We start from the raw sequence: 25,106 nt of genomic DNA on the forward strand, positions 1-25,106 counted from the left end.
TGAGTAGCCCTTATAATTCACAAGGCCATGGCCTGTGATTATTGGTATTTAACCCCATTCCGGAGTAACAACAGAAACATGGACTGAAATAACCTCTAAAATCTCCACGATATGACACTCTTTCAATCCCTCTACAACCTTGGTAACCCCTACTCAACGAATACAAACCACCTCTGATGACAGCAAGAGAAAAATACAACCCTTTTCAATCTCTCTCTTCATTATCAGTCAGGACTGACATACAACAGGCTCTTGTCACAGGCTGTAACATCTGCAACACAGCGGGATTAAATTATGTTGAAAATCCAATCTCAGAGGAATATCCAACTCACCCCTGGAAAAGCACAAGATCCCTTCCTGTATAATTGAATAGACTTTGGCACCAAGCCCCTGCCAACTGCCACCCTCTGAATGTATTTACAAGCTCCAAGCTTCAACACACTTTTAGAAAACAGGCTCCAAAAGGGTTCTGAAGCTGTCCACATAGGAGAACCCTTTTTGGTTTCAGATAGAACCCTTTTTGTTTACAGGTAGAACTCTTTTGGGTTCCATGTAGAACTCTCTGTGGAAAGGGTTCTACATGGAACACAAAAGAGTTCTACTGGATCCAAAAGGGTTCTACCTGGAACCAAAAGGGGTTCTTCAAAGGGTTCTCCTACGGTGACAGCCAAATAACCCTTTTTGGTTCTTCTACCTTTTTTCCTAAGAGTTTAGACTATCTGACAAAAAAATATCTTAATATACAATCAAATAAACGTCAAACTCTTCATGTAATGAATTGTAAGAGATCAAATCGCCGATCATCTAAAAGTATGTAGAAAACGAATAGCTAAATAATGTAATTGAACAATGCCTTTTTGGATGTATTTTTAAATGATCTATTTATTTGTTTACTTGTGACCTTTTTTCAAAACAAGTTTCCTAACCTCAGTCCTGCGTTGTGGTGAGAGGTGACCCTGGCCAGGCCTGGTCTCTGTCCTGCTATGCCCTTCAGGGGCCACTTATGGTCCATCCCTGGAGATAGGAAGGCTCCCAGCCATATTACTCAGTCGTATATGAACATGTCAGAGAGGAAGTTTAGACAAGCTGCTCTGCTTTGTGTGCCGCCAACACAGAGTGCATACAGATAACAGTTTGTAGTATGTTCTGTATGTCCTTGTGTTGTCTTTACTGGCGGACATCTCCACTGAAACTGTGTGATGGATCATTCTGTCACGCTCAGACTGATGCACGCACACACACACACACACACACACACACACACACACACACACACACACACACACACACACACACACACACACACACACACACACACACACACACACTTAGATTTTGCGTATACATTGATATATACAGGTTTCTTTTTTTTACACTGAATTTCAAACGGGAAGTATGTGAATTCAGTCAGCCCTATTTTCCCTTAGAATTCGTCTTGTGCAGTGCAGAGCTCTCTATCCAACTGTCCTTTTCATGTTCGGTCTATTTGTTCTCCTGGCTGTGTGCTTCTTTGTAAGTCTTATGTCTCAACAGTTGCATCACAAATCTCATTCATCAGAGCCAAACCCAACATGGCTGCAGGATACATGTTCTCTTATGAGCCGTAGAGTAAAAACATAAAAACAAAGGAAAGGGACCACATCATAAACCTCTCTCTCTCACACACACACACACACACACACACACACACACACACACACACACACACACACACACACACACACACACACACACACACACACACACACACACACACACACACACACACACACACACACACACACACACGCTCACACACTCACATCCACACTCGCACACTCACATCCATATTCATCTAGCTGACCTAATGTTTTTGTATTGGCAGAGGAGGAGATGTTTGAATGTCTTTTTGAAAGTGACATTGCAGAGGGCATAGCAGGCGGGGTTGATGGTGCTGTTGATGTAGCACAGCCAGTAGCCGATAGTCCAGACTGTGCTGGGGATGCAGCTGGAGCAGAAGGTGTTGATGAGCACCATGACATTGTAAGGGGTCCAGGTGGCCACAAAGGCCACCAGGATGGCCATGATGGTACGGGTCACCTTCTTCTCCCGAGACGGTGGCGCTTTCTTCTTCTTGGGCGGCTGCTTGGTCATCTTCACGATTTTCCGCGCCACGTGGTTCTGCTTCTCCGTGGCGGGGACGATCTCCACCGTGGCGTTGGAGGGCGTGTAGCAGTCCCCCTTGGGAGACTTGGTCTTAATCTTGATGCAGGTGAGTTTGGAGCCGCCTGTCTTGGCCCGGTGGCGGGTTGGCTGCTGAACGAGCTCGGTGTTGCAGTTTGCTCTGGATGGCACCGCTTCTTCTTCTTTGTGGTTGGACGCCGCTGCACTGCCAGATGTCGAGTCGTTGGAGCTCTCTTTCTCCTCTCCGTGGGCACAGTTCTCCCTACCCCTGTCCACGCCCTCCATCTCCCCCTCTCCACCCGTGGTGGACGGGCCCTTGCCGTTCTGCAGTTTACCGTCGTGCTGGTTGGCCACGTCATCTATGGCTTGGGTCCTGCCCTGCTCTGTGTCCTCTGCTGTCAGGTTGTTGTTGATGGGCTTGGCAGTATTACTGGCCCTTGCCTGCTCGTGGGACAGGGCCTCTGGGTTGGGCCCTGACGGCTTCCTGGTCTCCTTCTTTACCCGGCTTTTACTGGCTATAGAGATCTGTATGTAGAGAATGACCATGATGATAACGGGCAGGTAGAAGGCTGCGATGGCCGTGCCAAAGGTGACTGCTGCATTAGAGAAGAACTGAATGTAACACTCCCTCTCAGGCACTGTCCGCCCGCCCACGATGAACTGCCAGAAAAGGATGGCCGGGGCCCACAGAATGAAGGACAGGACCCAGGCAGCAGCAATCATCATCCCTGCCATCTTGGTGGTCCTTTTGACAGGGTAGCTGAGGGGCTTTGTGACACAGAAGTATCTGTCAAAACTGATGATGAGTAGGTTCATGACAGATGCGTTACTCACTACATAGTCCAAGGCTAGCCACAGATCACACACCACAGGCCCTAATGGCCAGTAGCCAATCACTATGTATACTGTATATAAGTTCATGGAACACAGCCCGATGATTAGGTCAGCACATGCAAGGCTGAATAAAAAGTAGTTGTTGACAGTCTGTAGGTTCCTATTGACCTTAATGGAAAGCATGACCAGGATATTTCCAATAACGGTGACCAGGCTGAGGGACCCAGCCACCAATACGATGAACACCACCTCCACAGTCTTGTATGGGCTTTCGGGTTCAGTGACAGACCCTGCGTCAGTGCCTTCTGAGGCATTCCAGTAGGTGAAGTTGGTGAAATTGAACATCTCCATTGCATCTGGTCTTGGGGATGTTCTTCTATTCAGTTGGAGTTCAGGCTTTGAATCGCCTTTGCACCTATGGAGGGAAACAGAGGAAAACAATGGATTAGATAATTAAGTAGCCTACATGCATCCATCAAAATTAGAATTTTGAGAAACTACTGAAAACTAGGGCTACTTCCACACATATAACATCATTAGCATGTATCTTTATTTAATAATAATGAATGTGTGCGACAAGGTGATTAGCGGAGATGTGCTATGAAAACAAAGTTGTTTACAAACAACGACGAGGACTAATGAGATTGTCAAGTTAAAACAAGACATTCGACAACTTGCTGGTGGTATACTGCTGTTGAAAACAGGCCTGGTAAACAAAAACTATTGTAGCCTACATGGGAGGAGATACTTTCAACAGGACAACGAGACAACCAGAAGTTGGAGAGGAAGCCACATACTGACAACAGTTACAAGAGAAGACCCTTTTTGTCTCAACAAAAGAAAACACCGCAAATGAGATGCATTTCTTCCTATTGTTTACAAAAAAGCAATTGAATTGACAGACCAATACATTTGTCTCTTGTGTTGTGTTAGGTTATCTTACATGCAACAACATCTATTACTGGTAGGCGATGATTCAGTGTAGGCCTAACAGGGCCATGCAGACCTAGCAGGAGCTCCCCACATCTACAGTACCAATGCACTCTCTCACTATGCTGCTCCTTCCACCATTTCACTTGATGTTTTCACCCTGTACCTGATAAGCTACGTGCGTTTCAGGCAGGTAAGAGCTGGTAGTATTATATCCAGCTGTGTTTCAGGCAGGTAAGAGCTGGTAGTATTATATCCAGATGTGTTTCAGGCAGGTAAGAGCTGGTAGTATTATATCCAGCTGTGTTTCAGGCAGGTAAGTGCTGGTAGTATTATATCCAGATGTGTTTCAGGCAGGTAAGAGCTGGTAGTATTATATCCAGATGTGTTTCAGGCAGGTAAGAGCTGGTAGTATTATATCCAGATGTGTTTCAGGCAGGTAAGAGCTGGTAGTATTATATCCAGATGTGTTTCAGGCAGGTAAGAGCTGGTAGTATTATATCCAGCTGTGTTTCAGGCAGGTAAGTGCTGGTAGTATTATATCCAGATGTGTTTCAGGCAGGTAAGAGCTGGTAGTATTATATCCAGCTGTGTTTCAGGCAGGTAAGAGCTGGTAGTATTATATCCAGATGTGTTTCAGGCAGGTAAGAGCTGGTAGTATTATATCCAGCTGTGTTTCAGGCAGGTAAGAGCTGGTAGTATTATATCCAGATGTGTTTCAGGCAGGTAAGAGCTGGTAGTATTATATCCAGCTGTGTTTCAGGCAGGTAAGAGCTGGTAGTATTATATCCAGATGTGTTTCAGGCAGGTAAGAGCTGTTAGTATTATATCCAGCTGTGTTTCAGGCAGGTAAGAGCTGGTAGTATTATATCCAGCTGTGTTTCAGGCAGGTAAGAGCTGGTAGTATTATATCCAGATGTGTTTCAGGCAGGTAAGAGCTGGTAGTATTATATCCAGCTGTGTTTCAGGCAGGTAAGAGCTGGTAGTATTATATCCAGCTGTGTTTCAGGCAGGTAAGAGCTGGTAGTATTATATCCAGATGTGTTTCAGGCAGGTAAGAGCTGGTAGTATTATATCCAGCTGTGTTTCAGGCAGGTAAGAGCTGGTAGTATTATATCCAGCTGTGTTTCAGGCAGGTAAGAGCTGGTAGTATTATATCCAGCTGTGTTTCAGGCAGGTAAGAGCTGGTAGTATTATATCCAGCTGTGTTTCAGGCAGGTAAGAGCTGGTAGTATTATATCCAGCTGTGTTTCAGGCAGGTAAGAGCTGGTAGTATTATATCCAGATGTGTTTCAGGCAGGTAAGAGCTGGTAGTATTATATCCAGCTGTGTTTCAGGCAGGTAAGAGCTGGTAGTATTATATCCAGCTGTTTGGGGGACGGGCTCTGCAGCTCAAAGAAAAGACAAATTGATCCATGTGTTTTCAGGCCCCTAGTATTTTACCTTGTTTCGTGGCCTGTAGTCTATCCTGTTAGCCTGCCTCAGACGAAGCTACCAGTCTCACGGTAAAGTGTTTGGAGGGAACATGCTCTCAGAGGTAGGCTCTGCACATTTGCTACATCTCTGACAGTTTAATAATGGTTCAGCCGATGGCAGAGCGATCTCATTTGGTGTACAGCATCTGACTGAGTTACTCAGATTGTCTCTGAGTAATTTGTCACTTTGAGTAGTTGTTTTGTGATACTGGATGGTTCAGGGACCTGTTTGACTGTCACAATGCACAATTGGTTGATGTGAATGGAACTTAATGAGGAGGTATTGGCTGACAGCTCATTATCTGACACTGAACAACTCCTATCTTAGGTCCTGCTTTTAGGCTTATGCCCCTTTAACAGTTGAACACAGCCTCTGAATAACTAGCGGTACAGTAATTTACTTATCTGCTCTGACAGAAATCCCTAATCATTGCATTAGGCACAGAGCTAAGCTGAACTAATCCGCATCAAATGTTTAAGTCCACCAATTTATATGTTAAAACATCCAACAATACAAACAGGACACACTTGTGGCTCACTAGAGAGAAGTGGATTAGAGAAAGGAAGTGGATGATTCAGTGAGGAGAGACTGAGGATGGGGGAGTCAGTATGTCCCTCGGCACATCTTTGTCCACCTCCAGCTAACATAAGCCTCGTCCTACACCTGAAATCTCTGCCATAAAAGCCAAAGCTTTGCCCTTCCGGAACCAAACAGAGACAGTCCCAAATCCCTTCTCTGTATTACTATGGCACATAAATGTGGCTTAAGGGCCTCTAGAGAAAGTCTTCTTCTAAATGTCTCCTCACCTTGTCATGGTGACATCACCCTGCTGAAGACATTGCATTCACACTCTACGGAGCCCAGCCAGTCAGTATTTGACATTTCCCTTGAGAGGATGGGGCACAGATGCCTGATGCCCGATCCGGGGCTGCAGTCTGGTTACTCATTTGACTAAATGGGTAACACCTTATTTGTAGATTCTCTACGGACTATCAGTAACATTTCAACGAACTATCTACTAACCCTAACCCTAGTCCTAACACTAACCATGTCCAGCTCAGGGGTAGGGCGACCCGTAGTTCATCAGGCTCTCCCAGGACTATAAGGCCAGGGAAACTATAAGACCAGGGAAACTATAAGACCAGAGGAACTATAAGACCAGGGGAACTATAAGACCAGGGGAACTATAAGACCAGGGGAAGTATACGATCAGGGGAACTATAAGACCAGGGAAACTATAAGACCAGGGGAACTATAAGACCAGAGAAACTATAAGACCAGGGGAACTATAAGACCAGGGAAACTATACGGGCAGGGGAACTGACCAGGGAAACTATACGACCAGGGGAACAATAAGACCAGGGAAACTATAAGACCAGGGAAACTATAAGACCAGGGAAACTATACGATCAGGGGAACTGACCAGGGAAAACTATAAGACCAGGGGAACTATAAGACCAGGGAAACTATAAGACCAGGGAAACTATAAGACCAGGGGAACTATAAGACCAGAGAAACTATACGACCAGGGGAACTATAAGACCAGGGGAACTATAAGACCAGGGAAACTATAAGACCAGGGAACTATAAGACCAGGGAAACTATAAGACCAGGGAAACTGACCAGGGAAACTATAAGACCAGGGAAACTATAAGACCAGGGAAACTATAAGACCAGGGGAACTATAAGACCAGTGGAACTATAAGACCAGGGAACTATAAGACCAGGGAACTATAAGACCAGGGGAACTATAAGACCAGGGGAACTATAAGACCAGGGGAACTATAAGACCAGTGGAACTATACGACCAGGGGAACTATATGACCAGGGGAACTATAAGACCAGGGGAACTATAAGACCAGGGAACTATAAGACCAGGGAAACTATAAGACCAGAGGAACTATAAGACCAGGGGAACTTTAAGACCAGGGAAACTATAAGACCAGGGAAACTATACGATCAGGGGAACTATAAGACCAGGGAAACTATACAACCAGGAGAACTATAAGACCAGGGAAACTATAAGACCAGGGGAACTATAAGACCAGAGAAACTATACGACCAGGGGAACTATAATACCAGGGGAACTATAAGACCAGGGGAACAATTAGAGCAGGGGAACTATATGACCAGGGGAACTATAAGACCAGGGAAACTATAAGACCAGGGAAACTATAAGACCAGAGAAACTATACGACCAGGGGAACGATAAGACCAGGGGAACTATAAGACCAGGGAAACTATAAGACCAGGGGAACTATAAGACCAGGGAAACTATAAGACCAGGGGAACTATAAGACCAGGGAAACTATAAGACCAGGGAAACTGACCAGGGAAACTATAAGACGAGGGAACTATGCGTGGAGTTACTCACCGTAATGGACCTAGTGTCCCACGACATTGAATGGTATAGTCACCGTGTCATGCCTTAGCCTAACATCCTAAGACATTGCTATACACACCCCATGCATGGACCCACATGGTAACAAAGAGAGGAAGCCCTCTGTTTTATTTTGGTCACTCTAGCAAGTGGAAATCCACTCCCTGTTTTTATTTAAGCAAAGCCATTTACAATCAGTCTACTTGTCCTATGGATACCCTAGCCAATCCTAGGGTATCCAACCCGATCCTGCCCCTCCCCAAACCCCCAGTCCCCGTTGTTATTATCTTCTTCCAGAATGACGTCAAAAAAGGGGGTTTAGTAGAAGTTCACGTTTCACTGCACAACGCCTCCGTTCTGGTAATTCCCCGGGCTCCACTTTTGGGTGAAGGTGAAGGTGCTGACGATGGAAGTAAGTCTGCTGATGCTGCAATCCCTGGCTGACCGCGAGCAGAGATGCTCGGCCCTCTCCTTCCTGTTTTTCACGATGAATTCCCGCCTTTATGGCCTCGTGCTCCCTCCGACCCAGAATTAGCTGTAGCTCAGCAGGAGTGAGAGTTACATCCAACCCCCGAGTCACGACACATGCTCACCTCTCACCATTACCAATAACAGGGGAGGTTAGTATGTCTCGGGGGTATGATCTTCGACCGTGTGTAACTTTCTCACTCATCAGTATTCACGATTAATTTCTCCATTGTTTTCAGCAATACAATGTAGCTCATTATTTGAATTCTTTATTTTATACAGTCTTTATTGCTCATCTTTATCAAAAGGTGTCAATCATTTCTGAACTCACTCTATATCCCCCAGTGATTGGTGCCGAGACACAAAATGTGACAGGGAGATAATGGTGCCATTACAGCCTGTGAGGTGAATAATGGTATCTCCCCTGCAGTCGTTGACTTACAGGTGTAGGCTTCCAGCTGTACAGCGGCCCCGCTGTCCGTGTGTACAGTTCAAACCGCCTGAGGCGAGGCCTGGAGGCTCAAGCATGGCCATCAATCATTGAGGTTGCCTCTCATCAGTCATCAGTCATCACTGAGATCCAGTGCACCTGGGTGATCTACACCTGGGCTCCTAAAGATTTAGTTTATTTTCGATTGCCCTTTCATGTACACTGTTTCCTCCTTGGCTAAATCCTATTTTTTTATGTTAGATTATCTTATGAATATATCTATATTTGTATTGCCTTCCTGTGATTTGTGGTGTAGTCCCATCTCCCATGTCATTGATTTCCACTGTCCCAATTTCCCCATGTTCATGTTTAAAAAAGAAACGCCAAGGAGAGTAAGTTGCTGCTGTGGGGTGGATGTGTGAATAAATAAGTTGAGTATTGTGCCACATTTGGACTTAGCTGGTCCTGGAGCTGGATCACTAGAGCTGAAAATTGCCTGTGCTCTTTGGGAGGCAGTGTCACGACTTCCACCGAGGTCGGCTCCTCTCCTTGTTCGGGCAGTGTTCGGCGGTCGGCTCCTCTCCTTGTTCGGGTAGCGTTCGACGGTCGACGTCACCGGCCTTCTAGCCATCGCCGCTCCATTTTTCATTGTTCCATTTGTTTTGTCTTGTTCCCCGCACACCTGGTTATCATTCCCTAATTACATTGTGTATATATATATATTCCTCTGTTCCCCCCCATGTCCTTGTGTGGAGTTATTTGTTTTGTTACATGTTCAGTGTGTTGCGCCAGGCTGGTTATTTCCTCCCTGGGTATTCTTGTGTAACCTATAGGAGGTTGGATTATTACGTTTGTTTTTGTGACTGTATTTAGCGCAGTTCTCTTTTGCATGTTGGCTGGAGGTTTGACGCTGTTGTGTCCGTTCGTTGTGCTTCTGCCCAATAAAGAGTGCGCCTGCTCACAACTCTCTGCTCTCCTGCACCTGACTTCAAACACCAGTAGCGCATACGCTGACATGCAGGGAGGGCCAACTTCTCCCTTTTTCTGCATTTATGTGGGTATCCATTTTCTCTGTACTGTCTAACCCCGGTCAAGTCAGATCACCAGTACGCAAAACGTAAAGAAAAGTTTTCCCGAAATCTAATAAATCAAACTGATAGTTTTGACCAAAATGTTTTTTTTAGGTATACTTTCCAGGTCATATTTGTTAGATTCACAAGCAATATTCTGACTTCAACTATGTCCTGGGAGACACACAAGCATAATTTCATCTTGATTCTGTATAAAACATGCAAGGGAATGTGATTACAGGGGTTATTTAGCTGCACTTAAAGTGATGCATTATGCTGACTCCCCAGGGTACAGATTCTCATTCCCATCTCCAAGCACTGATTCAAGGTAAAGCCCAGGGCAGTTACCCCCTGTTTCAGATGATTAAATGCGTTTTTATTGCCTGCTCTCCATGGGAATACACAGGGTTAAGGCCTTTGTTTACTGAGCTGTTTGTGGCGAGGCATGCCTGGAATACACAGGGTTAAGGCCTTTGTTTACTGAGCTGTTTGTGGCGAGGCATGCCTGGAATACACAGGGTTAAAGCCTTTGTTTACTGAGCTGTTTGTGGCGAGGCATGCCTGGAATACACAGGGTTAAGGCCTTTGTTTACTGAGCTGTTTGTGGCGAGGCATGCCTGGAATACACAGGGTTAAGGCCTTTGTTTACTGAGCTGTTTGTGGCGAGGCATGCCTGGAATACACAGGGTTAAGGCCTTTGTTTACTGAGCTGTTTGTGGCGAGGCATGCCTGGAATACACAGGGTTAAGGCCTTTGTTAACTGAGCTTTTGTGGCGAGGCATGCCTGGAATACACAGGGTTAAGGCCTTTGTTTACTTAAGGGCAGGCTGATTAAGCTTAAGGGTTGGCTGATTCCAGTGCAGTTAGTAGTGGGGAAATAAATGCTTATATTGAATGTCTGCAGTTCTATCTAAAGAGGTTGTCTTAGGATCAAAGTTGTCTTTTAGTGGAATGTCAGAATCAGACTGACACGTCTGTCAGACGAAGGAGAAAAAGGTGCAGCGTGGTATGCGTACATTCTAATTTATTAAAAGAATGAACACTGAACAAACTAACAAACAAAACGTGACGCTAATATGAATAGTGCAGACAGGCAACTAAACATAGAACAAGAACCCACAAACACAAAAGGGAAATGACCACCTAAATATAATCCCCAATCAGAGACAACGATAAAAAGCTGCCTCTGATTGAGAACAATATCAGGCCACCATAGACATATAAATACCTAGACCTACAAAACCCCTAGACATACAAAACCCCTAGACATACAAAACCCCTAGACATACAAAACCCCTAGACATACAAAACCCCTAGACATACAAAAACCCTAGACATACAAAAACCCTAGACAATACAAAACTAGCATACCCACCCTTGTCACACCCTGACCCAACCAAAATATAAAGAAAACAGAGATATTAAAGGTCAGAGTGTGACACAGACTACATGTTGCTCAAGTCACCAATGTGTACACACACGCACCTGAAAATGTTATTATGTGAAAATCAGTCAGAACGGCATTTAGACTGTACTAGGCGTTGTGTCCATGCCCTATTGTCTGTACAAACCCATTTGAATGAAAGTGTTTTGGAATTGTTTACAGATGAAATGTTGATCTTTCATCTCAGCTGAGCTCCTGTGGATTTTCAACTGCCACTGTGAGGTTGACAACCCGGTTAGGTAAATATTGGCTCGTTTCATCACAAGTGTGTGTTAAGTGCATGCAAAATGGGAAATGGTATTGAATACACCCACACATCAATAAACTTCCAGTATGTTAAATTTGTGATTCCTATAGGCTATTGGAGCATTGTGGTGTTAGTCATTGGAAGTTTAATGGTTGTGATCTTGTCGAGTTGGTGGATGCCATCTTAGAAAATGTCATCCAAAAATTGAAAAAAGGCAATTTCCACGATCTACTCTCATAAGGCTATATGGTGATGAATGCGTTCATGAAGACTGTAATCTTCAGTCGCTGGATTATGCATACTGTATGTAGTTTATTCAATACGGTTTGCGTTCATTTCCTTGGAGCATCAAACCCAGTGGGATCATAATGTGAGCCACAGGACCTTTCCCTTGACAGCAGCCTGGAGAAACCTATACATTTGAACCCAGAGTGTGATCCACTTCTCATGGGATGTTTTGACCTTTATATACCTCCCATGGAAAGTCTCTCTGATATTGCAAACAGCTTGGGAGGCAGACAAGCAGTCATCAGATCAAATCAAAGGTGATTTTTCACATGCGCCGAATACAACATGTGTAGACCTTACCGTGAAATGCATACTTACAAGCCCTTAACCAACAATGTAGTTCAAGGAATAGAGTTAAGAAAATATTTACTAAATAAACTAAAGTGAAAATAAAATCTCAAAGTAACACAAGAAAATTACATAACAATAACAGGGCTATATACAGGGGGTACCGGTGCCGAGTCAATGTGAGGGGGTACAGGTTATTTGAGGTAATTTGTAATAATGTGACTATGCACAGATAATAAACAGCGAGTAGCAGCAGTGTAAAAACAAAGGGTCAATGTATATAGTCCGGGTGGCCATTTAATGAATTATTCAGCAGTCTTATGGCTGTGGGGTAGAAGGGGCCTTTTGGTCCTAGACTTGGCGCTCCGGTACCACTTGCCGTGCGGTAGCAGAGAGAACAGTCTATGACTTGGGTGACTGGAGTCTTTGACAATTTTTGATAACTTCCTCTAACACCGCCTAGTGTATAGGTCCTTCATGTCAGGAAGCTTGGCCCCAGTGATGTACTGGGCAATACGCACTACCCTCTCTAGTGTCTTTTTGAGGATCTGGGGACCCATGCCAAATCTTTTCAGTCTCCTGAGGGGGAAAGGTATTGTCGTGCCCTCTTTACAACTGTCGTGGTGTGTTGGACCATGATAGTTCATTGTTGATGTGGATACCAATGAACTTGAAACTCTCGACCAGCTCCACCTCAGCCCCGTCGATGTTAATGGGGGCCTGTCCGGCCCTCCTTTTCATATAATCCACAATCTGCTCCTTTGTTTTGTTCACATTGAGGGAGAGGTTGTTGTCCTGGCACCACACTGCCAGGTCTCTGACCTCCTCCCTATAGGCTGTCTCATCGTTGTCGTGATCAGGCCTACCACTGTTGTGTCGTCAGCAAACTTAATGATGGTGTTGGAGTCGTGCTTGGCCACACAGTCATAGGTGAACAGGAAGTACAGGAGGGGACTAAGCACGCACCATTGAGGGGCCTCACTGTTGAGTATCAGCGTGGCAGATGTGTTGTTGCCTGTCAGGAAATCCAGGATCCAGTTGCAGAGGGAGGTGTTTAGTCCCAGGGTCCTTAGCTCAGTGATGAGCTTTGTGGGCACTAAGGTGTTGAACGCTGAGTTGTAGTCAATGAATAGCATTCTCACATAGTTGTTCCTTTTGTCCAGGTGGGAAAGGGCAGTGTGGAGTGTGATTGAGATTGCGACATCTGTGGATCTGTTGGGGCAGTATGTGAATTGGAGTGGGTTTCCGGCATGGTGTTGATGTGAGCCATGATCAGCCTTTCAAAGCACTTCATGGCTACTGACGTGAGTGCTACAGGGCGGTATTCATTTAGGCAGGTTACCTTCGCTTTCTTGGGCACAGGGACTATGGTGGTCTGTTTGAAACATGTAGGTATTACAGACTCGGTCAGGGAGAGGTTGGAAATGTCAGTGAAGACACTTGCCAGTTGGTCCGTGTATGCTTTGAATACATGTCCTGGTAATCCGTCTGGCCCTGCGGCTTTGTGAATGTTGACCTGTTTTAAGGTCTTGCTCACATCGGCCACGGTGAGCGTGATCACACAGTCACCCGGAACAGCTGGTGTTCTCATGCATGCTTCAGTGTTGCTTGCCTATAAGTGAGCACAAAAGGCATTTAGCTTATCTGGTAGGCTCGCGTCACTGGGCAGCTCTTGGCTGTTTCCCTTTGTAGTCCGTAATATTTGTCAAGCCCTGCCATATCCGACGAGCGTCAGAGCTGGTATAGTAGGATTCAATCTTAGTCCTGTATTGATGCTTTGGCTTTTTGACAGTTCATCTGAGGGCATAGTGGATTAGTGTCCCTCTTCTTGAAAGCGGCAGCTGTAGTCTTTAGCTCGATGCGGATATTGCCTGTAATCCATGGCTTCTGGTTGGGAAATATACGTACAGTCACTGTGGGGATGGCGTCTTCGATGCACTTATTGATGAAGCTGGTGACTGTGATGGTATACTCTTCAATGCCACTGGATGAATTCTGGAACATTTTCCAGTCTGTGCTATCAAAACAGTCCTGTAGCGTAGCATCCTCATGATCTGACCACTTCCGTATTGAGCGAGTCACTGGTACTTCTTGCTTTAGTTTTTGCTTGTAAGCCATAATCAGGAGGATAAAATTATGGCCAGATTTGCCAAATGGAGGGTGAGGGAGAGCTTTGTATGTGTCTCTGTGTGTGCAGTAAAGGTGGTCTAGAGTTTTTCCCCCCTCTGGTTGTACATGTGACATGCTGGTAGAAATGAGGTAAAACATGTTTAAGTTTGTCTGCATTAAAGTCCCCGACCACTAGGAGCACCGCTTCTGGATGAGCATTTTCTTGTTTGCTTATGGCATCATGGCCTTATACAGCTCGTTGAGTGTGGTCTTAGTACCAGCATCGGTTTGTGGTGGTAAATAGACGGCTACGAATAATATAGATGAGAACTCTCTTCGTAGATAGTGTGGTCTACAGCTTATCATGAGGTATTCTATCTCAGACGAGCAATACCTCGAGACTTCTTAAAAAATAAACATTGCGTACCAGCAGTTATCGACAAATACACACCCCCCCCCGCCCCTTGTCTTACCAGACATAGCTGCTCTGTCCTGCTGATGCACAGAGAAGACAGCCAGCTCTATAATATCTGTGGCGTCGTTCAGCCACGTCTCGGTGAAACATAAGATATTACAGTTTTTAATGTCCCATTGGTAGGACAGTCGTAGATCATCCAGTTTGTTTCCCAATGATTGCACATTGGCTGGAGGAAAAGGGGGAGGAGGGCGAGGTGCCTTGTAGGAATTTGCTGATGAGTAGGTAAACCACCACTTCCCTCCGTATTATTGGCCAACGTGGAATCACAAATACTTACAATGTACCCCGCCCTCCTCCCCCTTTTCCTCCATCTTTTCTTCAGCTGATGACTGAGATTTGGGCCTTGTCTTGACAAAGCAGTATATCCTTTGCTTCGGAATCTTAAAATAAAAACATCTTCATCCAGTTTGAGGTGAGTAATCGCTGTTCTGATGTTCAGAAGCTCTTTTCGGTCATGAGAGACAGCAACATTATCAGCAACATTATGTACAAAATGAGTTACAAACAATACGAAAAAATAAGGATTAGGAGCCCGTAAAACGGCAGCCATCCCATCCGGCGCCATGTTTCCTCAGCATGGAAATGTCTGAGCAGGTGTGACAAAGCATACAGTTCACAGGCGCCGCAGAAGTGGCAGAGTGGACACAAAGCGCGAGGGGTTAATGGAGAGTTGACAAGCAGTAAATGACATTCAGCGCAATGGAAAAACACTCTGGGCTGTGCAAACACTGCCTGCTGTCCTCTCCAGAGATCACTGACGGGCCATGTGGCACTGTACGTGTGTAGAAGATGGAAGTGTGTTTGTCTGTGTGTCTGTGTGTGTATGTGTGTGTGTGTGTGTGCGCGCATGTGTGTGTGTGTCTGTGAGTGTGTGTGTCTGTGAGTGTGTGTGCGCATGTGTGTGTGTGTTGTGCATGAAGAGCAGAGTAACCTTGATCCTCCCAGATAGTATGTGACACCTCCTCATCAACTTGGGTCGGTCCCCACTGTGAGGGTTAACCGAATCATAAAAACACCTCTGCTCTCCCTCCATTGCTTCCATTGCTTTAGATCACGTCAAACTGATTCCACAGAGGGCCGAGTGTCTGCGGGTTTTCGCTCCTCCATTGTACTTGATTTATGAACTAAGGTCACCTATTAGTAAGGAACTCCCCTCACCTGGTTGTCTAGGTCTTCATTGAAAGGAAAGAATAAAAACCAGCAGACACTAGGCTCTCCATGGATTGAGGTTGACACCTCTGCTTTAGATGAACCCTCTCTACTCCTTAGAAGATGAAGAGCCCACAACCTGACCTTTACATGCCACTTCCTAGAAATTACATTCATCCTGATGTACTACAAATGATACTTTCCAAATACAAGGTCTGTCAGTTTAAAGTGTCCCCTATTCCTCTCCCCTGTCTGCACGGCTCTCTGAGAATGCACATATATGTGCTTATTCATATGCTGGCTAGTTTTCTACAGCAGTCTCCAACGCCATCTGTGAAAAATGACAGTGTCATGTACGACCTCTAGCGTCCTGTCAGACCACACCAACAATAGGGCTGTGCTGATTTACAGCACTAGAGGAGGAGCTCTTTACACAGGAACAACTTAGCAAATGCCACAAAATAGACCTTGGACAATGTAATGCAAAGGTTTAACTCATAGGTCATTCCTGAAGATGAAGCATTAGCCAACTATAGGACTAACTGTTGTGCTCTACAAAGTTTATCTAAAAAATGTAGTCCTTCCTTGACCAGTTATGCAAATACCACAGTATGACAGTATGAATATGCGAAGTTGTTTTGTCAGATGAAGAGCAAGAGAAATATAACCTATCACTTAGCCTGCTTTCAATTGGTAACAGTTTCTGAGCCATGTGGGCAGGTCAAATATCGCACAGTGATATGGCAAAATTGCTATGGAAAACAAATATACACACAGCCCAAATTCTAATGACAAAAAAAACAAAGTTCTCAAGCAAACGAGTCAATTTCCTCCTGTCAAATTGAGTGTCCCCGCGTGGCTGCCACCACTTGACAAACACAATCACGCTGCTTACCCAAATGCTACCAATATTGCCTTTCACTACACATTACTGCGTTCATAATTGACCTTTGACTGAAAAACACTGGACGTATGTTTCCTGTGTGAGATGAACGGTAATTAGCAGTCTTTGTGTATTGGTGAAGTTCGGTGCATTTTCAGTAATCTTGCGATCATATAAAATCTAAACTAGATACCATGTTTTTGGGGTTAGGATAACCATTGTTTATGCACTGAAAGAATGCAGACCTCCTGTACGAACAGGGATAATTAAGTCAAATTAGACTTTATAACACAGCAAGACTTCTAACACGACAGAAAGTAAGAGTTATTATCTCTAGTGAAATCTTGTTTTGGAAAGTGTCCCAGGTGTCATTGTTGGCAGACGGATGTGCCATGTTTTCCACTGGGCTACAAGGACAGTAGCGGCACCCCTGAAATAGCTCATCATCGATAGGCAGACATATTAACGCCAACATCTGGCAGCCAGGTCATCACTCTGGCGGAATGCCGAAGGTGACAACTGCCGGGACAGGCACCATGTTAGGGAGGGGGTATTGGCACGGAAAGAATGTGCACAATGGTAACTGTCACTGGTACACCTTGATGGGCTAACACTCTAAAAACAGACACTTCCCATCAGCTTGTCACTATATTTGCAGTATTCTTCCCGGCAGTGCTAATGACTGGCAAATATACAAATATTTGTTTTTGAATTGAAAGATAACTAAATCCTGCTGTGGCACGTAGCAAGATATAGTGCTGGGTTCAGCCTCATTGGAGAAGGTATCCTGGAAAACAGAATCACTACAGTGTTGTGCTTGGCTGAGGCTACGGTCATGAAACCCATTACACTTGGTAATGTGACGCTCTACATGGCCACTGTCATCATCTCAGCGTATCTCCCAGGTACTACGCTCCCGTAGAGAATGACAATATATCCTGTTTCCTTTTTTTATACTGCTGGGGGACTCTCCTGTTGTCCACAGCCATCCATACTATGCATGGCAATGAGCGGGCCTGCCGCACCGCCTCTCCACTCTCTAGGTGTTTGTGGCTCAGTAGTCGTATCACGTTGCAGAAATAACCCATTGGCCCTGCCCTGCGCTGAGGCCTCCTCTATAATGGCTTGGTTCCATTACGCCCTGTGCTACAGTGAAGGTCCAGAGCCAGCTGTCTCACAGGTACGGGGTTAGGAACAGGTGTCTGGATCTTTTACAGATGCTGGGGACAAACTTGGAGCAACATGGAATTAGGGAATTAATGGAAACAATTTGGTCAAGTAATTAGATTATGGAAATGAAGCACACCTGGTGTGAAGGAGTACATCCTCTAATCTGATGAACAAAGTCTTCAGTGATTATGAATAGAGCAATCTACAGTACACTACATATACAAATGTGTACATATAGAAATTTGGCTATTTCAGCCACACCCTTTTCTGACAGGTGTATAACATCGAGCACACAGCAATAATCTCCATAGACAAACATTGCCAGTAGAATGGCCTTACTGAAGAGTTCAGTGACTTTCAACGTGGCTCCGTCACCTTTCCAACAAGTCACTTCGTCAGATTTCTGCCCTGTTCCAGTGAAGGGAAATCTTAAAGCTACAGCATATATTCTAGATGATTCTGTGCTTCCAACTTTGTGGCAACAGTTTGGGGAAGGTCCTTTCTTGTTTTAACATGACAATGCCCCCGTGCACAAAGCGACGTCCATACAGATTATTTTTTTTGAGATTGGTGTGGAAGAACTTAACTGGCCTGCAGAGCCCTGACCTTAACCCCATCGAACAACAATGGGATGAATTGGAACGCTGACTGTGAGCCAGGCCTAATCGCCCAACATCAGCTACGGGAAAGCCTTGGGAGGCTTTCCCGTAGCAATGTGGAAAGCCTTCCCAGAAGAATGGAGGCTGTTATAACAGCAAAGGGGAGGGACCAGCTACATATTAATGGCCATGATTTTGGAATGAGATGTTCGACAAGCAGGTGTCCACATAGTAGTGTATGTAAGGAAGTTGGAATGTGATGATTTGGTGAAATGGAAGTGTGAACAAAAACATTATTTATATTGGTCGCTGAATGTTGATAATACTGGTATAATATGGTTAGTATGGTGGTTTTGAGGATCTATAACGACTCTAGCCTCATTCTGTGCATTGCCTTTTCACTGCATTAAGAGAGTTCATCTCGTTCTCTCTCTCTCTGAATGTATTACATTGAGGACATCAATTGACTCTGGGTAATGAGCCCTTATTGCACGAGTGCAGTCACTTGTTGTACAGTGCATGGTTCAGTCTCATAATGTGTGGGATGTGGAGGACTCAATGCACTACCCACTTTATGGGAGAGACAAGGGCAAGATATATGCATTCAGGTCAAGATGAAATGTTTTCTTTAGTAGATTAAGGCCATTTGAAACGCCGCGTCTGAGTGGTTTTACTCTCAGCACCAAAATACCAAAGTCATGACTCGTGGAGTACTTTAGGGTTTATGCCAGTATGAACAGCCAGGACATCACGGTGATTGGATGAGTCAAGTGTTATTTGAGAATGCACAGTGAATTGCACACCGGATTCAGCATGGTACTCAGGGGACAATCTTTCCTAGAATGTGTTGTTAGATGTTAACTTGCTGGTAGGTACTATGATTTAACTGTCATACAGCGCAAGTGGAGTCCTCTCACACACACAGTTTTTTTGGGAAAGTATTCAGAGTCCTTGACTCCCCCCCCCCCAAAGAAATTACGATACAGCCTTATTCCAAAATGGGTTAAATAAATGTTTTTCTTCATCAATCTACACACAATACCCCATAATGGTAAAGTGAAAACAGGTTTTTAAAAACAGAAATACCTTATTTACATAAGTATTCAGACCCTTTGCTATGAGATTAGAGATGGAGCTCAGGTGCATCCTGTTTCCATTGATCATCCTTGAGATGTTTCTACAACTTGATTGTAGTCCACCTGTGGTAAATTCAATTGATTGGACATGATTTGGAAAGGCACACACATCTGTCTATATAAGGTCCCACAGTTGACGGTGCATGTCAGAGCAAAAAACAAGCCATGAGGTTGAAGGAATTGTGTTGTACAACTGACAAGATATCCCCCTTTCCTTTCCTTTCTTAAATGGAAGAAGTTTGGAACCACCAAGACTCTTCCTAGTGCTGGCCGCCCGGCCAAACTGAGCTATCGGGGGAGAAGGACCCGATGGTCACTCTGACAGAACTCCAGAGTTCCTCTGTGGTGATGGGAGAACCTTCCAGAAGGACAACCATCTCTGCAGCACTCCACCAATCAGGCCTTAATGGTAGAGTGACCAGACGGAAGCCACTCCTCAGTTAAAGACAGCCTGCTTGGAGTTTGCCAAAAGGCACCTAAAGGACTCTCAGACCATGAGAAACAAGATTCTCTGGTCTGATGAACCAAGATTGAACTATTTGACCTGAATGCCAAGCGTCACATCTGGAGAAAAACTGGCACCATCTCTACGGTGAAGCATGGTGGTGTCAACATCATGTTGTGGGGATGTTTTTCAGTGGCAGGGACTGGAAGACTAGTCAGGATTGAGGGAAAGATGAACGGTGCAAAGTACAGAGAAATCCTTGATGAAAACCTGCTTGAGAGCGCTCAGGACCTCAGACTGGGACGAAGGTTCACCATCCAACAGAACAACGACCCTAAGCCCACAGTCAAGACAATACAATAGTGGCTTCAGGACAAGTCTTTGAACATCCTTGAGTGGCCCAGCCAGACCCCGGACTTGAGTCCGATCTAAAATCTCTGGAGAGACCTGAAAATAGCTGTGCAGCGATGCTCCCTATCCAAACTGACAGAGCTTGATAATTCTGCAGAGAAGAATGGGAGAAACTCCCCAAATACAGTTGTGCCAAGCTTGTAGCGTCATACCCAAGAAGACTCAAGGCTGTAATCACTGCCAAAGGTGCTTCAACAAAGTACTGAGCTAAGTTTCTCAATACTTATGTACATGTGATATTTCAGTTTTTATGTTTAATACATTTGCAAAAATTACTAAAACATTTTTTTGTGGGATATTGTATGTAGATTAAAGAGGGGGGAAAAAACAGTTTAATACATTCAGAATAAGGCTGTAACATGTGGGAAAAGTCAAGGGGTCTGAATACTTTCTGAATGCACCGTACATAATCAGTATAATGGCGTTTATCCTACTTCAATCACAAATGGAACCTTGTAAACTGAATAGAGTAACAGCAATCATTTAAATTCACACCATAGATTTAATAAAGCATTAATACCTTTTTCCAAATATAGGCTCCCTCTTTAAAGAGAACACAGGACGCCTGTGTCGTTCTCCGCCATGATGTCGCTCTCACTCCTTCTGTGTGAATCAGCGTGGCTGTCTACTCAATCTTAATTGCCCTGTATAGTGTTCTGCCAGCATCGCCGTCACCACGCTCCTGTCCTCTCCCCGTCCCCCCTCTGTGTCCTGCTTGTGATGTATTGCTCCTGCACTCTCCGTAGATGGAAAGCTCTGCTGCTCATTAAGATGGAGGAAGATAGCGGGAGTGGAAGGAAAGGCAGACGAAAGGAAGGAGATAAAACATGGGCCTGTTGGATTTGTTCCACTTCATTGTTTTTGTATTTTCAGCCTCTTCCTCTACCTTTCTCCTTTGACGCAGAGCTTGACGACAAAGCCAAGCTACATCGTCCTTGAGCAGGTTGTTCCATTCACCTGAATGTTCTTGTCTGCTTTCCTGGCTGCTCCCGTTTGCACAGGTCAGATAGAATAGATGAATAACGCATAGGAATAGGTCAAGGGAAAATGTGCTATAGTTAAAGGGAACATCTATAACCATACTACCCTGTTCACATTACTTGGCAGTTTTTCCAACAGGTTCAAGTTGTCTCTGTACTGCACCTTTTGTTCTGTAGCTTGACTTGACTCATTTTCTTACTGCCAGGTACAATCCAGGACACACACTTGCAACCTGTGTAGCTTCCTCACAGTGGGTTGTGGGAATTGCGGTTCAAGAATCATTAATGCATGAAGGTTCTCTGTGGTCATTCACCTGCAGTAGAATCTGTCTAACACTTGTAGAGAGACAACTTCAACTGTGTCAGATAAGGGAGGAACAAAATGTGCCACATGCCAGACAAGTGGGTGACAACATTCCCTTGCAGTAATCTCCAGCCCAAAGCCCTGTGATGTGTGACTGGAAATGAAACAGGCTGACTGATGCTAATCCACGGAATACAACCTTGATCCAAGCATCAGATTCCCAATGCACAGCAATCACAGACACTAAGGCTTTGAGAGGCGATGTCAAGACAGGACAGGTGGGAGCAGAGGGTGATCATGACAGAAATCACTTAGGTAGGTCTTATCTCTGCTTCATCTTACTGTCATTACCTCTCATTCCCCTCCCAATGCAAAAGCCTCAGTATAGATGAATACATGACAGGTTGTATATAACCCGACCACGCATGCTGCTATTAGCACAGAGTCAAAAAGAAGATGGAATTCACACGGTACCTCAGAGCCCATTAATGGGATTTCTCACATTGTCTGCTCTCCTGACCTTAAACACGCCTGCATAGTGTGTTAATCAGCTTCCATCAGTCCCTCAACATTGTCTGCTCTCCTGACCTTAAACACGCCTGCATAGTGTGTTAATCAGCTTCCATCAGTCCCTCAACATTGCTTATTGTTTATTACTTTTGCTGTGTTGGACCCAACATTATGACACTTTAGACAATGGTTACATATTTTCACCAATACCAGGTATTCTTGATCAAGTCCTCTCAAAGATGCTAATGAATGTCCTAATGCTCTATCCATTGACATTGTCAGAACAAGCCTCTTAAAATTGCTATAAAAAAAAAACCCTCCTCCAATTAGCGCTCAGTCTCGAAAGCCCAGCTATATATTTCACAGGCACTGTCATAAATGAATCATGCTGTATATTAAACACTTCAGTTTCCCACTTTTCTCTCAACTCATTTGCATTACAGTGAGGGGCCGTCCCGGCAGGAATAGCTGTCCAAAACGGTTACTGCTTCGTTAAATGATGCTCACAGAGTTTACTAATAGTGCCTGATTTCTTAGACAATGATCACATAGTTTACTTTTCAAACATCAACAGCCACAGGGGAAGAAGTTCAACAGAGATGTATGAGCAAATTCTATAATTGAGCCAGGTAAGCAGTACGATCAAGGGACTTTCCACTGGGGCAGATCGGCCTCAGTGTTCATGCAGTTCTTCAACAGGGACGGACAAACCAATAAGCCGTGAAGACAGAACAAAATCAGCCTCATTAATTAATTAGGAATGTGGACGCAAGAAGAACTTATGATGCAGCGCTTTGGCAATTTGAAGACACAAGGTCTCAGCTGCACAGTTAGCCCCCCTCAGCTCTCTTGCTCTCTCTCCTCGCCTGCAGAATTGCACTCCCCAGTGTTCTGATGGACACCACAACTCAGAATCTCCAGAGGCACCAGGCTGCCGGACTTTGGCACATAAATCCCCACTCTCATGCCCCTCGAGACACGGCTAATTGGGTTTGCGGATTGGTAGGAGCAAATACAGTGCGCCCGACACAGCATCTCATCAAAACTCGAGCCCAGAGCCAATCAAAAATCAAGGCCCAGCAGCAAAAGCATTCATTACAGCACTGACTCCGATGAAGGTTATTTTTGTTTGTCAATTTGCTGACTTTGTCAGGGGACCCGGCCTGAAGGAAACTTGCTGTCAAATCTGATTCTGTTAATTGGTGATGTCAGTTCTGAGTTAATGTGGCCTCTGGTCAGAAATGCCTTGAAAAGGGCCGTTCTTTGACCTGGATAGTTCTGCACTTCTGACTGCAACCCTGTTTCATCGACACCATTTCTTCAGAATAGAGAAGAACCCTGCTCTGAAAGAGCACATCTAACTTCCAATTTGCACACAGCAGGCAACAGGATTACCACTTGCAAACCCAGTGAGTTATTCAACAGAACCAAAATTAGCTAAACATGACTGTTTCTCCTTTTGAACATACTTATTCAGCTCCTAGCGTTTGCTCTACTTCAGTTGATTCGCACGAACTTTGTCCTGGTTTGCATCTTGCTTTGGGATGTACTAGCAGCACCTTTCCTGAATACCCTGACAGTCTTGGGTGTGTACAGCAGGCACGGAATGAAATCTCCATGAGAATTCACACGTGTGATCCTTTCACTACCTACTATGCCAACAGCCTGAGGTTTCACCAGGAGGGTTAGAGGCAGGAAGCTAAGACATACAGGTGACACTTCAGTGAGGAAACACATGTCTTGTCACTATACATCATGTTAACCTGTCCACATTCATTCATGTGTAGATGTATGTGCCAGCTACCGGTAGTTCCATTGTTCTGGGCTTTCCATCCCCAGTCAACATGCTTGACATTTAGCACGTTGACATACAGTATAGAGTATTGGTTTGTGCTAAATATGGTTTTGGAGAGACACGACTTGACCCAATTGATGACGACAAATGCAGAGCATAGCTGTTGCTAAGCAGGATATGGAACTTTATTCATGGTTCATTAACAGTTACAAAAAGTGAATTGCCGACTGATTGAAGGTATCCTATTTGTGCATTGATAATTGATATGTTTAAAAAAACATGTTTTACCTTACTCTGAGCTAAGGACTACTGTGTGAATTACTAGTCTTGCTTTTTGAGTTTATATGTAGAACAAAACATACACTGCAACAGGAGAAATCGAATGCTGATTAGGGTCCTACTAGGACTTGTATGTCATGTCAAGTGAACTAAGAAAGAGCATAGAGCAGTAATCAGACATTACGTTTAAGGGGGCCTCAGGAAATGCCGGCGCTGAATGTCTCTCATCTACAGAAGTACATTGTGACAAAGCATGTTTCTGCACGACTGGTTTCTCAAATGTATCAGAGCCTGTTGGAAGAGCTTTCTTGCTGCAAGTCTAAACCAACATCAGCAGACTCCTCGGGGGAAATCTGATATCTTTACTAATGGAGATCGTTGACCGATTTCATGGTCAAACACATCAATGAAGTTATTCACAGTCACTGCCGAAGTCAAGAGGTTCTAAGAGCGTCTGAGGAAGCCGCCTGAAAGACTAGAAAGACAAGAACTAAGGGTTGTTTTCTGATATATTTGGTTAATAGCAATAGTTGCAGTTTAAAATCTATAACTTCAGAAACTCTGATCTGAACACAGTGTAATGGCTTCCTCTCATGACAGTGTCGGCATTTATATCAATGCCGTTACATTAGCTGTGAGGTTCCAATGGTGGAACCTTTTCACATTAACATTTAGAGTAGAGGTTTTTCGATGGAGTAGCCTATCTTGGGGTTCATTGGCAAACATCCAGTCAAGATAGGGTAAACAACAAACATTACAAACTGATACTGGTCTAAGAAATGAGACAGTGCAAGTGAAAGGCTGGACATGAAGAAAAGTGGTGGATCCACGGGGGGAGAG

The 25,106-nt window shown here is 44.6% G+C and overlaps 1 protein-coding gene across 1 annotated transcript in view; it reads right to left on the minus strand.

Annotated features, from left to right (window-relative positions):
* Nucleotides 1-1,758: 1,758 nt before the first annotated feature.
* LOC121839374 (muscarinic acetylcholine receptor M2-like) overlaps nucleotides 1,759-25,106 on the minus strand; it is a 79,562-nt gene continuing 56,214 nt past the window's right edge. Inside the window, exon 3 of the mRNA XM_042297923.1 lies at nucleotides 1,759-3,412. Within this exon, the coding sequence (XP_042153857.1) occupies nucleotides 1,831-3,348 (1,518 nt within the window). The 5' untranslated portion in view covers nucleotides 3,349-3,412 and the 3' untranslated portion in view covers nucleotides 1,759-1,830. The remainder of the gene's footprint in view (nucleotides 3,413-25,106) is intronic.

The sequence above is a fragment of the Oncorhynchus tshawytscha genome, linkage group LG15 (genome assembly GCF_018296145.1).
Source record: "Oncorhynchus tshawytscha isolate Ot180627B linkage group LG15, Otsh_v2.0, whole genome shotgun sequence".
NCBI lineage: Eukaryota > Metazoa > Chordata > Actinopteri > Salmoniformes > Salmonidae > Oncorhynchus > Oncorhynchus tshawytscha.